This window comes from Pelobates fuscus, chromosome 7, assembly GCF_036172605.1.
Source record: "Pelobates fuscus isolate aPelFus1 chromosome 7, aPelFus1.pri, whole genome shotgun sequence".
NCBI classification, from domain to species: Eukaryota; Metazoa; Chordata; class Amphibia; order Anura; family Pelobatidae; genus Pelobates; species Pelobates fuscus.
The window spans coordinates 6,202,487-6,215,814 of NC_086323.1; the positions used below are offsets into that span (position 1 = coordinate 6,202,487).

The 13,328-nt window shown below is 45.8% G+C and overlaps 1 protein-coding gene across 1 annotated transcript; it reads left to right on the forward strand.

Annotated features, from left to right (window-relative positions):
* The first annotated feature begins 685 nt into the window (after window positions 1-685).
* Window positions 686-12,018, forward strand: C7H1orf52 (chromosome 7 C1orf52 homolog). The gene is made up of 3 exons (XM_063427141.1): window positions 686-999; window positions 4,867-5,077; window positions 11,021-12,018. The coding sequence occupies exons 1-3, from the start codon at window positions 730-732 to the stop codon at window positions 11,068-11,070; spliced, it is 531 nt and encodes a 176-aa protein (XP_063283211.1). The 5' UTR covers window positions 686-729; the 3' UTR covers window positions 11,071-12,018.
* The last annotated feature ends 1,310 nt before the right edge of the window (window positions 12,019-13,328 follow it).

Genomic DNA, 13,328 nt, shown 5'->3' on the forward strand with positions numbered 1-13,328 from the left:
GTATTAGCGGACGGACCAGGCAGTATTTCCGGTGTATTTCCGGTAGGAGGGGGGCAGTATTAGCGGACGGACCAGGCAGTATTTCGGTGTATTTCCGGTAGGAGGGGGGCAGTATTAGCGGACGGACCAGGCTGTATTTCCGGTGTATTTCCGGTAGGAGGGGGGCAGTATTAGCGGACGGACCAGGCAGTATTTCCGGTGTATTTCCGGTAGGAGGGGGGCAGTATTAGCGGTCGGACCAGGCAGTATTTCCGGTGTATTTCCGGTAGCAGGGGGGCAGTATTAGCGGACGGACCAGGCAGTATTTCCGGTAGGAGGGGGGCAGTATTAGCGGACGGACCAGGCAGTATTTCCGGTGTATTTCCGGGTGGGGGCAGTATTAGCGGACGGACCAGGCTGTATTTCCGGTGTATTTCCGGTAGGAGGGGGGCAGTATTAGCGGTCGGACCAGGCAGTATTTCCGGTGTGTTTCCGGTAGGAGGGGGGCAGTATGAGCGGACGGACCAGGCAGTATTTCCGGTAGGAGGGGGCAGTATTAGCGGACGGACCAGGCAGTATTTCCGGGTGGGGGAAAGTATTTCCGGTAGGAGGGGGGCAGTATTAGCGGACGGACCAGGCAGTATTTCCGGTTTATTTCCGGTAGGAGGGGGGCAGTATTAGCGGACGGACCAGGCAGTATTTCCGGTGTATTTCCGGTAGGAGGGGGGCAGTATTAGCGGACGGACCAGCATGGCGGCCGAGGAGAAGGACCCGCTGAGTTATTTCGCTCAGTATGACAGCTCGGACAGCAGCGGGGGGGAGGAGGAGGAGGAGGAGGAGGAGGAGGAGGCGGAGGCGGACAGGAAGCCCCCGGGACCGAACCCTCCCCGAACTGTGCCGGACAGGAAGCTCCCCGGACCGGACCAGCTCTTCCAGAGCGTCAGCCGCCCGTCCTTCCTGTGTAACCCGCTCAGCCAGCACATAGACTGGGACAGGAGGGTCCTGAGAGCCCCCCAGGAGGTCAGACACCGGGGGGATTATACATGGGGGGGTTAATTCATTATACATGGGGGGGGTTAATTCATTATACATGGGGGGGGTTAATTCATTATACATGGGGGGGGGGGTTAATTCATTATACATGGGGGGTATAGGAGTTACTGGGGGGGGGGTTAATTCATTATACATGGGGGGTATAGGAGTTACTGGGGGGGGTTAATTCATTATACATGGGGGGGTATAGGAGTTACTGGGGGGGTTAATTCATTATACATGGGGGGTATAGGAGTTACTGGGGGGGTTAATTCATTATACATGGGGGGTATAGGAGTTACTGGGGGGGGTTAATTCATTATACATGGGGGGGTATAGGAGTTACTGGGGGGGTTAATTCATTATACATGGGGGGTATAGGAGTTACTGGGGGGGTTAATTCATTATACATGGGGGGTATAGGAGTTACTGGGGGGGGTTAATTCATTATACATGGGGGGGTATAGGAGTTACTGGGGGGGGTTAATTCATTATACATGGGAGGTATAGGGGATACTGGAAGTTAATTATTGTTATGGACCGCCTAGCATCCCGACTGGGTGCCTCCGCCAGTCGCAACTTCCTATCTGTTGCAGAGTACCATAAGCACCGTAGCCCCTTAGCTGCCGCAGCTTGGCTGGGGTCTCGCCGTCCCTTCCCACCATGGGCTATACTCCTGGATCCAACTCCCAGTGGGAAGGCCTCTCCTCCAAGAGAGTATAGCAGTGTAGTTCTTACAAGAGCTGGTGATTATAGTTGGTATAGCTGTTCTCTACAATCACGAGACGAGGCTCTGTGTTGAGGGTGAAGATGAACTGTTTAATGGCAGCTACAACTGGCCATATATGCACTCCCCCTGGACCTGAGAGAAGACTACAGTAAAAACATACACACAATTACATTGGCTCTCAGGTCCAGTGCACTCCCATACAAAATGGGTCAATACCCTTCCATGTGCCTGGGAGATAATATTATATGTTTGTGTACTCAAGTAATTATCTCTCAGTACAAGAAACATGCAATACTATCCAAAAGTCACCCTGATCGGTTCAGGGGTTCAGGATTTCCATGTAAGTCATAATTTTGACCGACCGTGCACCTTGTCCTATGCCCAAAACAGTTCCATAAATCACATACGTTTTTAAAGGGCCCATAGTCTTTTGGCAGGATGCTGGCAAGCAGGCCCCTCCAAGAACATGTAGCAAGCGAAGACTTATCAGGTACCTGACCTGCTGCCGGTCGGTACCTGAGTTAGTCAGGCAACCCACCCAAAAACAATTAGTTGGCCAGGTAGCCTCCAGTGCCAGGCTCTGTCCTACAGGTCCAAGGCTGCTGGATGGGTGTCCTTCACCCCTGGTTTCTCTAGTACTCCCAGAAATAGCATTGTGGTTACTTGGTGGGCAGAGGCCAGCTGCGATCTGTACTGTAGCCAGCGTTACTGCTGGGTAGGACAGTGGGTCGTCCGGTCCCAGAACACATGGGCCGGTAGAGCAGAGGCCGGTGCTGCTCTGTCCGGTCCCAGAACACATGGGCCGGTTGAGCAGAGGCCGGTGCTGCTTCTGCTGCAGGAGTCTGCTGGGGGTCAGGCTCAACCATACGGGGACAGGTAAGGCAGAGGCCAGCTGCCCTGATGCCAGCTCTTCTGCTGGGATGGCCTGTGTAATGTGAGGCCCTGGACAAAGGAAAGGGTAGGGCACTTCTGCTGGAGGGACCTGGGGACAGTCTGGCGCTGTGACAATGAGACCGGTAAAGCAGAGGCCAGCTGCGCTCTGCTCTGATGCCAGCTCTTACACTGGAAGGGAGTTAGTGGAGACGGCCGCCCCTTCCACTGCCCCAGGACCTGGTAGGTAATCTGCTGCTGAGGATTAATTGCCTACCTCCTCCCCATGGTATTCCTGCTGTGGCTGTTGGGGATCTGAGTCGGCTGTCCAGCATCTCTGTATGTCTGGTGCAGAGACCACAGTCCCATCTGCACCATTGGAGTCAGGGGTGCTGTCCCCCTGTAGTTGGGGAGAGGAACCATTGTCTCCTCTCCCGGTATCTCCGGCTGCTGCTAGAGGGTGAGGCCGGTTGCCTCCACTCCCCAGGATGCTTTCTGCTCTAGGGTAGAGGGACTGATCATCTCCTCTCCCTGTAACTCCGGCTGCCGCTGGGGAGCGAGACTGGTTGTCTCCTCTCCCTGCATGGTACACTGCCGCTGGGGAGTAGGACCGACTGTCCCTTCTCCCGGTACTTCCAGCTGCAGTTGGGGATATGGGCCGCCTGCCCAGCAGGCCAGTAGGGCCGGTGGAGAGACCACGGTCCCATCTCCACCTGCCATTTGGGTTCCCCCTGTGGCAAACCTAGCCACTTCTGAACTATAATATGGGAAGGTTGTCTGTAGGCTGTACTGTTTGCCGTGTATAATTGCTGTGTGTATGTTATGCTATAGTGATTCGCATGCTGGCAGCCGTAAGCTACCAGCATACAAGTACTTCGTTCGGCGAACAGCGGCTATCTAAGCCGTTCGCCGAACGAATACGGGCCCCCCTGGTAGATCACACGCTTAGGGTCGTGTGGCACTTGTTAACCGATTGCAACAATGTTGCAATCGGTAATTATAGACTATCCTGGGTGGCCGCCGTTCAACTACCGACCATGCAGCGGTCGGCCATCTTGGATTCGTCTATTTCGCAGCGGTGTTTGGTCGTCGAGTGCCTGGAACTAAAAACGGCTACTCGATGATGCAAACACCGCTGCACTTCCAGGCCATTCGGGAGCCCGGTTTTCGGTAGAATCGTTCCCCTAGATACATTCGACAGATTGAGGGGAACTTCTATGCAAAACTGTATTTGTGCGGCGTTCGGTCATTTCAGCTGGGATCTGAGCGGTATTCTCACAAAAGGTGTGCTCAGACCCCAGCTATCTACCGAACGTTCGGTCGTCTCAATGTACCGAATATTGTGTAACATATACATTTTAAAGTAAATTGTTGGTTTTGCTGCACGAGGGGATAATCCACTTAATCGTCCATTTTAGTGGGAGTATCCATCTCGTGCAGCAATGCCTGTTGGGAGAAAAACAATGCATGTTGGGAGAAATCCCCTGAATTATCTATACGGAAACCCCTTGCATGGGGAACTGCTTAAATATGTCAGCTTGTGAATAAAGCGAGTTAGTTGACTCCCAAACTGTGTTTCGTCCGGTTATTGGGAGGATTTGGGGACTTGCATTACTTTTCAGCGCTGACTGTGGATTTACCTGTGGAACCAGCGGAGATCGTGGTCTCTAATACTGCCCTCCGCTACACCCCTCCAGGACCAGTCTATAAGTTCCCTCTGTAATTGAGAAGCTGTCTCCTTCTCCGGTATCTCCAGCTGCCGCTGGGGAGGTGGACTGGTTGTCTTCCCCTCCGGTAATGTCAGCTGCAGTTGGGGATCAGGGCCAGCTGCCCAGCATCCCTGTAGGGCTGGTGGAGAGACCTTGGTCCCATCTCCACCTGCCAGTTTTGGTTTCTCACAGGACCAGTCTGTAAGGTTTCCCGGTAATTGGGAAGAGGGACCAGCTGTCTCCTCTTCTGGTATCTCCGGATGCCGCTGGGTAGAGGAACCGGTTGTCTTCCCTCCCTGTAAGGTAAGCTGCCGCTGGGGAATAGTACTGACTGTCCCTACTCCCGGTACCTCCGGCTGTGATTGAGGATCTGGGCCGGCTGCCCAGCATCACTGTAAGGCCGGTGGAGAGACCTTCGGTCCCATCTCGACCTGCCGACTGGGGGTTGTTGTTGCTGGGGGGGTTCGAAGACAAGTTGGAGATGATGGGGTTATATGTATATGTACATGTTGGAATCATGTTAATTTTTCTATTTTTTTGTCATAGCCTCCAAAAGAATTTAAAGTATGGAAGACAAATGCAGTCCCTCCACCTGAGTCATATGAGACAGAAGACAAGAAGGCTCCCCCTCCTGAGATGGATATGGCCATCAAGTGGTCCAGTATGTACCAAGATAATGGGGATGATGCACCTAACATCACAAGCTCAGCAAGGTTTCTACCAGAGGAAGAATCTCAGGAGAATGTCAGTGCGTCTGGTAAGCAGCATGGACCTTTATACATTGTATCTGGCAAACGCCATGGGCCTTTATGCATTGTGCCCAGCAAATGGCATGGGCTTTTATACATTGTGCCCGGCAAGCTCTGTCCTATGTTCATCTGACAAACAGGACACATTGCAAGCAGCTGAAGCTCTGTCCTATGTCCATCTATGGTAGAAATGAAGCACAGTGAGGGCTCAGACAGCCGCATGGCCACTGGCCGGGCAGGATGCCATTTTTTACCTGTCCATGAACTGTTATAGGAGGAAAACTCCTGTTGATATTTGTTGGTATCTGTTTGGACTAGAGGGCACACGTTTTTCATATGTGGTGGTAATGCCCAAAAACAGTATTATTTTGGAACAAGTTACTAAATTTTTGTCTGCGCTTCTTCAGAAATGGCTTAATTTAGACAGCTTGTCCTGTTTTATTGTCCTGACCAATGGCTAATTTTACTTAGTGAGAAAATAATCAACTTATGAATTACTGCCTGTGGTGGATCGCCTGGCACCCCGACCTGGTGGCTCCATTAATCGCTACTTCCGAGTACTCCTAAGCACTCCACCAGATACCATTAGCACCGTAGTCCCCACATCCAGCATTACAGCTTGGTTGGGGTCTCGCTGTCCTCCACCCACCCTAGACCCAAGACCAGGATCCAGCTTCCAGTGGGTAGACCTCTCCTAAGCCAGAGAGCAGAGCATGGTGCTCTTACTCGAGCAAGTGATTATAACCCAGGGTAGTATCATGATATAGCAATCCCCAGAGCAGATACAGCTGTTCCCCTCACACATGAGACTAGACTCGTAGGCAGGAACTCATTTATTGGCAGCCACAACTGGCTTTATATGCGGGTCCCCATGCACTCCCCATTGGACCTGAGAGTAGACTTCAATAAAAACATACACACGATTACATTGGCTCTCAGGTCCAGGGCACTCCTACACAAAACAAGATAATCCCTCCCCTGTGCCTGGGAGATAATTGAGTCAGGAACTGTACGTAACTCTATTATTTCAGGACACAGAAAACACACATATTACAACCTCTCGAATATACCCCCTTAACACATGGAAACCCCACAAAAGTCACATCCCCTGATAGCCCCGACCTGGGTGAACAACATATCAAAAAATCACCCAGATCGGTTCAGGCGTTTAAGATTTCCATGGAAGTTATAGTTTGACCGACCGCGCACAAGGCTCCTGCCCAAAAGAGTTCCATGGAATATGGCTGCGCGGTCGGTCTCTTTCGCGATTTCACGATACAACAATATGTACGAATGAAACTGTTTGTATGTGCACTTAATCTGTGTCTCTTGTTCGGGAGTGTTTCCACTGAACGCCGCTGAGTGTCCGATTATGGTCCCATGCACTTGACGACCAAACATGTTGTACACGTTTACAGCTAAGATGGTCGCCGCCACGTGTTTAGCTATACGAATGGCAGCCACCCAGCTAACCACTTGGAATGTTGTGGTTAACAAGGTGATGAAGGTTAATAAGCAGCACACGTTCTGGGTGGTCGGTTCGTTCGGCAGTTCATTCAGTATACGAACAGCATTAGTCTAATCTGTTCGGTAAGCCCCAAATAAGTCCAAAAGGCACAAACGGTGCCTTTAACAAAGGTTTATTACAGGGGCCATAGTCCTGGGGCAAGAGGCTGGCAAGCAGGTTCCTCCAATAGCCTGTGCTATTGAGCGGACATAACAGAAAAAAAGAAAATGGAATTTGCATTTACAACAACAGTTCAAGACAGACACTATAAATCCAGAACCTTACAAATCGACTAAAGAAAATATACATATACTGTCTATTTAAAGAATGTATGGAAGGAACCAGTAGATCTTTTTCCATCCGGAACTGAAATAAAAGTTGAGATATTAGCGGTCTCCTCTGAAAAGGAAGATGCGACTTCCATTGTCTTGCTATTAATATCTTGGTAGCCAAGAAACAATGTGTGACCAGGCACTTCGATGGAATAGAAGATATATTCCATTTTAAATGTAACAACGCTGTATCAGGACCTTTATTAATTGTGATATTGAATATAGATTTGAGTATTCCAAAAGACCACTCCCATAAACCTTTTACTAAATGGCAGTGCCACCATATATGGATAAGGGATCCGTCCAGGCAACCACATTGCCAGCAATGAGGATTTTGGCCCGGGTACATCCTACTAATCCTACATGGGGTCAGATACCATTTGTACATAAGCTTGTATTGACATTCTATTAAATTCAAACAGTGAATATATTTACGGGTGTCCTTTAAAGAACACCATTCACGGTCAGTAATGTCTATATCTAACTCGTTTTCCATTTATCAATTATATTTAAAGGTTGTTGATCAAAAATAATTAACATGTTAGTGGCCTTAGAGAGAATTTTTTTTAACCTTAGTATGGCTAAAAATGCCTTGAATGAGAATATCAATATTTGGGGGAACTTTCAATAAAGCCGTATTCAGAAGATTTTTCATTCTCCGATAAAATTTGGTCGTCTTGGAGGATATCTTTAATAGTCCATTGGAATTTGGACCAGTTTTTTAAAGAGATGTCTTTTATATTATCCTCCAAAGCGGCCAAGTAACACGTTTTGGTTATTTTATTAGAGATTTTAATTTCTTTTTCAATATTTCCCATGCTCTAACAGTTTGTGATAGAACTAGTGATTTACTATTTAACTCATCTGTCACATTTTTTGTTTTTTTTGCTATTAAGCCATAAGTATACTTCTAATCTGTCCTTTCCAACAGCTTCAGATTCTATTGTATACCATATATCGGTTTTGGACGATTCGACCTGGAGTCTATATATGTGCCCAATAATGTTGGCATAGTAACAATTTCTTATATTTGGGTAATTTAAACCCTTGATGGTATTTCATGGAAAGAACTTTCGAACTTCTTCTTGTTTTTTTTTTATTTCCAGATAAAGGTTTGGAAACTAGATTGTATCATAGTTAGCCAACTGTCTGGCATTTGAAGAGGGATCATCCTAAATAAATATAACCACTTAGGAATGATATATGCATTGATAATGTTGATTCTGCCAGACCAGGCGGGCTCTATCAGGCGCCATTCTTTTAGTTTGATATTTGTATATTTCAAGAGGTTTAAAACACTTGTTTCCATAAGATTATCTACTTGAGTTGAAATTATGACCCCCAAATAAAGACATCCTTAGACCATACAAAATCATACTTCTCTCTTAAGTTACAGAGGGTGACATTGTCAACCTTGGTAGTTACAGCAATTGATTTAGTTACATTGAGTTTATAATTGGATACTTTAGGATAACTTTAGCTCGGATAGAACTTGGGAAATAGAAATTGCTGGAGAAGTAAGTGTTAATAATATGTCGTCAGCATAAAGTGATATTTTTGCTTCTGACTTATTAGTAGGGAATCCCTTAATGTAATGGTTTGATCTGATACTAATCGCTAATGGTTCGAGAGTTAAAATATAAAGGACATCCCTGCCGTGTACCATTTTTAAAATTAAACCAGTTTGATAAGACAGTTCTCACTGTCGGTTCAGAATAAAGGGCCGTAGTGGCATCGTGAATCCAGCCCACAATTCCAAAAGCAGTCAGTACAGCGTCTAGGAAACCCCAACTGACCCTGTCAAAGGCCTTTTCGGCATCTAAAGACAGGGTCAGTAATGGGAGCAATGCAAGATTTACTCTGGATAGGTCTGGTTGAAATGACAGAGGGATGTCCACACGTTCTTTTTCTATACATGCTGTAACGGATCCCCTATACTCTGAGTGAGTGTATCCATTGAAGAGTCTCCCAGGTCCCAAAGTGAAGCAGTAATTATAACTCTGAGCTACCCAAACATCAGCCAAGACTTGATGAAGGATACAAGATGAACTGATTTATTATGGCCAAGTTGCCTGTTTATATACACAGCCACCAGCAGAGGTCTCCATTCAATAGATGACAAGCCCCTCCCAGAGATCTGTGCCTGGGAGATAATTGCGTTAAAGACCGGTAAGCTAATTATGTCCCAGGAACAGAGAGACAAACCCAAAATATCATTGTGGCAGAACTGCCTATTTGTGTGTTTTTCCCTGGTTTTATGTGTTTCCCCATGAATTTCGTGTCCTATACCCTATTTTCCCGTTCAGGAGCATTCTTAAGAATGGAACCCATTCGTCTCCCGAACAGGGACCACCCCGGTGCCCCATTAGAACGTTCCCAACAATTAATTAGAACGTTCACACTTGCAACATAAGTGTGAAATCGCAAGGGAAGTAATTGAGTGCTCCCCTGGGTGGCTGCCATTTCATATAGTCTAACCCCAACCAGGGGGAGCATTCGTACCCCGAAAGGAGACACTTTCTTCGTAGGTTTCAGCACAGGAACCTCGCCAACGGAGATTGGTTGGGGAATGTGCCATTATGAGTTTGCCTGAGGTTGCTGGGGACACATTTGGGGCACTGGCTGGTTTGACTGACTTTTCTGTGCCTGGGGGACAAAGGGTCTTTTTTTTTTCCCCACGTCTTGGCTTCCAGGCACAGAGGCTCCTGGGATGAAGACCCCCCTGTCGTCCTGTGCGGGAGACCCCTCGCCTGAGACAAGGGAACAAATTACTCTTCTCTGGATCTCTTATTATTCTAAGTGGTGGCTGAATGAAGATATTAGCAGAGGTAACTGGTCAGGTTACCCGGGGTCAGCTACAATCATAAAAATATACAATAACTCCTCAAATATCCCCAAATACCCCTGATCTGAGCGCCCAAGTTCTCCATATAGCGCTCAGAACCATGCAGTGTAGGGGAAACGCCACAGTGTTAAACTACTGCCTGGCCGCATATGTGGTACTATTACCAAATTGGTTTCAGGGCGCTTGGTGCTTTTGCCGGTCAACTTTCGGGAGCTCCTGCGGCCGTAATATAGGGTGCTTCGCCTGGCTCTCAGGTAGAATTTGTGCCCCTTAGTCTAAGGCATCTTCCCTCCAAAAAAACACTCTCCTGGCGGGTTGCAAAGTCGTTCAAAACCCCTGAAGCCACTAAGAAATGTAGGATTTTTTTTTTTGCTTTGTGTGGCTCCCCTTTATTTTTGCTTCTGTAAAGTGTTGATAATGTTTTTTTTTTTGTTTTTTTTTACACTAAGTTGATGGAGTTATCCTACATAACCTGCTTTGTTTTTCTGTATGTGAATACGGAAATGACTCTCTTTCCGGTTGTCTCCATAAGGATTCCGGATAAGTATCTGACTTTGATTTAATGATATGGTTGCTTGTCTAGCCCGGTGTTATATATATATCATTTTTTTTTTTTCTTGTGAGGGTTGTGGTCAAAATTATTACATCATTTGAAAAGCTTATCGAAAAGTATTAAATTGAGGGCTATATTTGAAAGGGCACTATGGAGACCATATTTAGAACATGTTTTTGTATTGGTTTATTTCCCCATTTGTCCTCCATTGTGTGTGGTATTTGTGCTTTCCTTTTAAATTTTATCATGTGTTCAACCTGTTTTTCCAAGGCGGCTGAACCATCAATTTTATATCCGTAACCCTTAAATCAACCTTTTACACAGGTCGGTAGAGTTCCTGAAATATTAAACCCTTACTCAGACATGACTATCTCCTGATGCTGCATTGTGAGTGCATGTTCATTAAATCCCAATGTGTGCTTGGTGGATATCCTCATGCTTTCAACACACTTTCCTCTTTATTGAAATAATGTGTTTGGATTAAAACGGTACTACAAGAGAGAACCTCTGTGAGCTTCTGTGGAAGGAGGGCACCAAGAGAATTGTTCATGGGTTGATAGGGTTCCTTTACCAGGGGTGAAGGCCTTGTTTTGTACAGTTTCCATTCAGGTTACAGTAAGTGGGATATTCCAGGCACAGAAATGAATGCATGCCTCACAATTCTTGTTTCTACTATATCTTCTGCTTTCCAGTCTAATTGCTCTTTCTTTACAGATGATGACCAGGAAGACCCGTCTTCGGCTAAGAAACGTAAAATTTCCTAATTGCTGGACTGGAGTGGACATGATGACTTGTCTAACCTTACCAGACTGTTCCGATTCATTACCTGGCCGACGCGCAGTGTGATGGAAGCACTGTGCTACACGTTTAGTGATGGCGCCAGTGATGTGATTCATTAGGAATCTTTAATCTGCCGTTTCTCTGCATTGTGTTAGAAGTCTTTTATAAAGAAAATCTCTTCCAGTGCTTGACGCGTGTGTTATACAAGGAGAGACATTTGGCGTGTATTTGTGTATTTTTGTTTTCACTTCTCATACAGCTCACTGGATTATTTGTGAAATTCCATGGATCGGATTTGTTGTCACAGGGCCAAATATATTAATAACATTTCCACCATTATGGGATACCGTCATCAAAAGTTGGCAACCCTGAGTATTCCAAATGGAGTATTTTAAGATGTTTGGTCTAACCACGTTATCACAAATGCAGGCCCCATTTAGGGGTTATACCTTTATTTGTCATTTTTCACAGGGCATTTCATGATCCTGATGTGCATTTGTGTAATAACGCCTCAATGTTTTACTTAGCACCAACAGTTTCCCCCATGTTCCGGTGTTCCAGGGTTTGGGGGAAGTCACATGGCCAAATATATTCGATGCCCTTTTCAACTTAGAAATTTGCTGAAATGATTTTCTTGGCCAACGTCACCTTTTGAGGCAGTGTGGAAGCTCAGGAAATAAAATGACCCCTTGATGACATATCAGTTTTAAAAGTAGGCGACCCAGGGTATTCCATGTGGTGTAATTTGACTTGTTTGGTCTAGCCATTTTATCACAAATGTTAAACTCTGTTTAGTGGGAATATTGTCTTTTGTGGTTTTTTTTTTTTTCTTTTCACACCAATGAATTCCATTCTCACAGGAAATGTCATAATCCTTATAAGAGTTAGTGCAATAAAACCTAAGTATTTTTTATTACACATTGTTTCATGAATATGAGTAGCCCCATGTACTAGTTTTTCAGGTTGTTTTTTTTTTTTTTTTTTTTGAGAGTCACAGGGCCAAATATACTAGATGCCATTTTCAATTTCTAAAATTAACAAAGGGATTTTCAGCGACTGTCACCTTTTGAGAGAACATGGCATCTTAAGAAAGAAAGAATACAGCTGTAATGGCATACAACATAACAAGTATTCGAAAATGCTACGTAGTGTTTTTAGTTTTTTGGTGTAGTCACTTTATATTTTCTGGGTTTAACATAAATAGGGAAACTTTTTCTTTGGTTTTTACTGTATGTATTGGAGCTGATGTACACTGTGGTCGTTGCTGCCGCCCAGGAGTGATGGGAGTGAGCACAGGACTTTTCTTTTTGTCTTTTTGCCACGGTCAGAGTAGTAGCAAAGCGTAGTCGGGACAAGCCGAGGTAAAAAACCCAGAATAAAATGTGCTTACCACAAAGTTTCTGGACATCTGATTCCAAAGAGGGAGGATTGGGGGACTGGGTAAATAACAGATCAGATAGAAGTGCCAACATAGTGTCAAGAAATTGGTATGGCTTTTCTATGGCTGCTTTTTTGTACAGCACATAGGGACTGAAAATTGCAACCTGGCTTAAAAAGATTGCAAGTTGCTTGTACCAGGTCCTACTTTTTGGTTCACCAGATAAGGCTATATACATGGATCAGCCAAGTCTAGTCCCCCATATAATTGCAGTAGTCTACAATGCACTTTGGCTTTTCCAGCTGCTCAGATATACATTGCTCAAAAAAATAAAGAACACAAAAATAACACATCCTAGATCTGAATGAATTAAATATTCTTCTGAAATACTTTGTTCTTTACATAGTTGAATGTGCTGAACACAAAATCACACAAAAAAAAAAATGGAAATCAAATATTTCAACCCATGGAGGTCTGGATTTGGAGTCACACTCAAAATTAAAGTGGAAAAACACACTGCAGGCTGATCCAACTTTGATGTAATGTCTTTAAAAAAAGTAAAAATGAGGCTCAGTAGTGTGTGTGGCCTCCACGTGCCTGTATGACCTCCCTACAACGCCTGTGCATGCTCCTGATGAGGCGGTGGATGGTCTCCTGAGGGATCTCCTTCCAGACCTGGATTAAAGCAACTGCCAACTCCTGGAGAGCCTATGGTGCAGCGTGACGCTGGTGGATGGAGCGAGACATGATGTGCTCAATTGGATTCAGGTCTGGGGAACGGGCAGGCCAGTCCATAGCATCAATGCCTTCGTCTTGTAGGAACTGCTAACACACTCCAGCCACATGAGGTCTAGCATTGTCTTG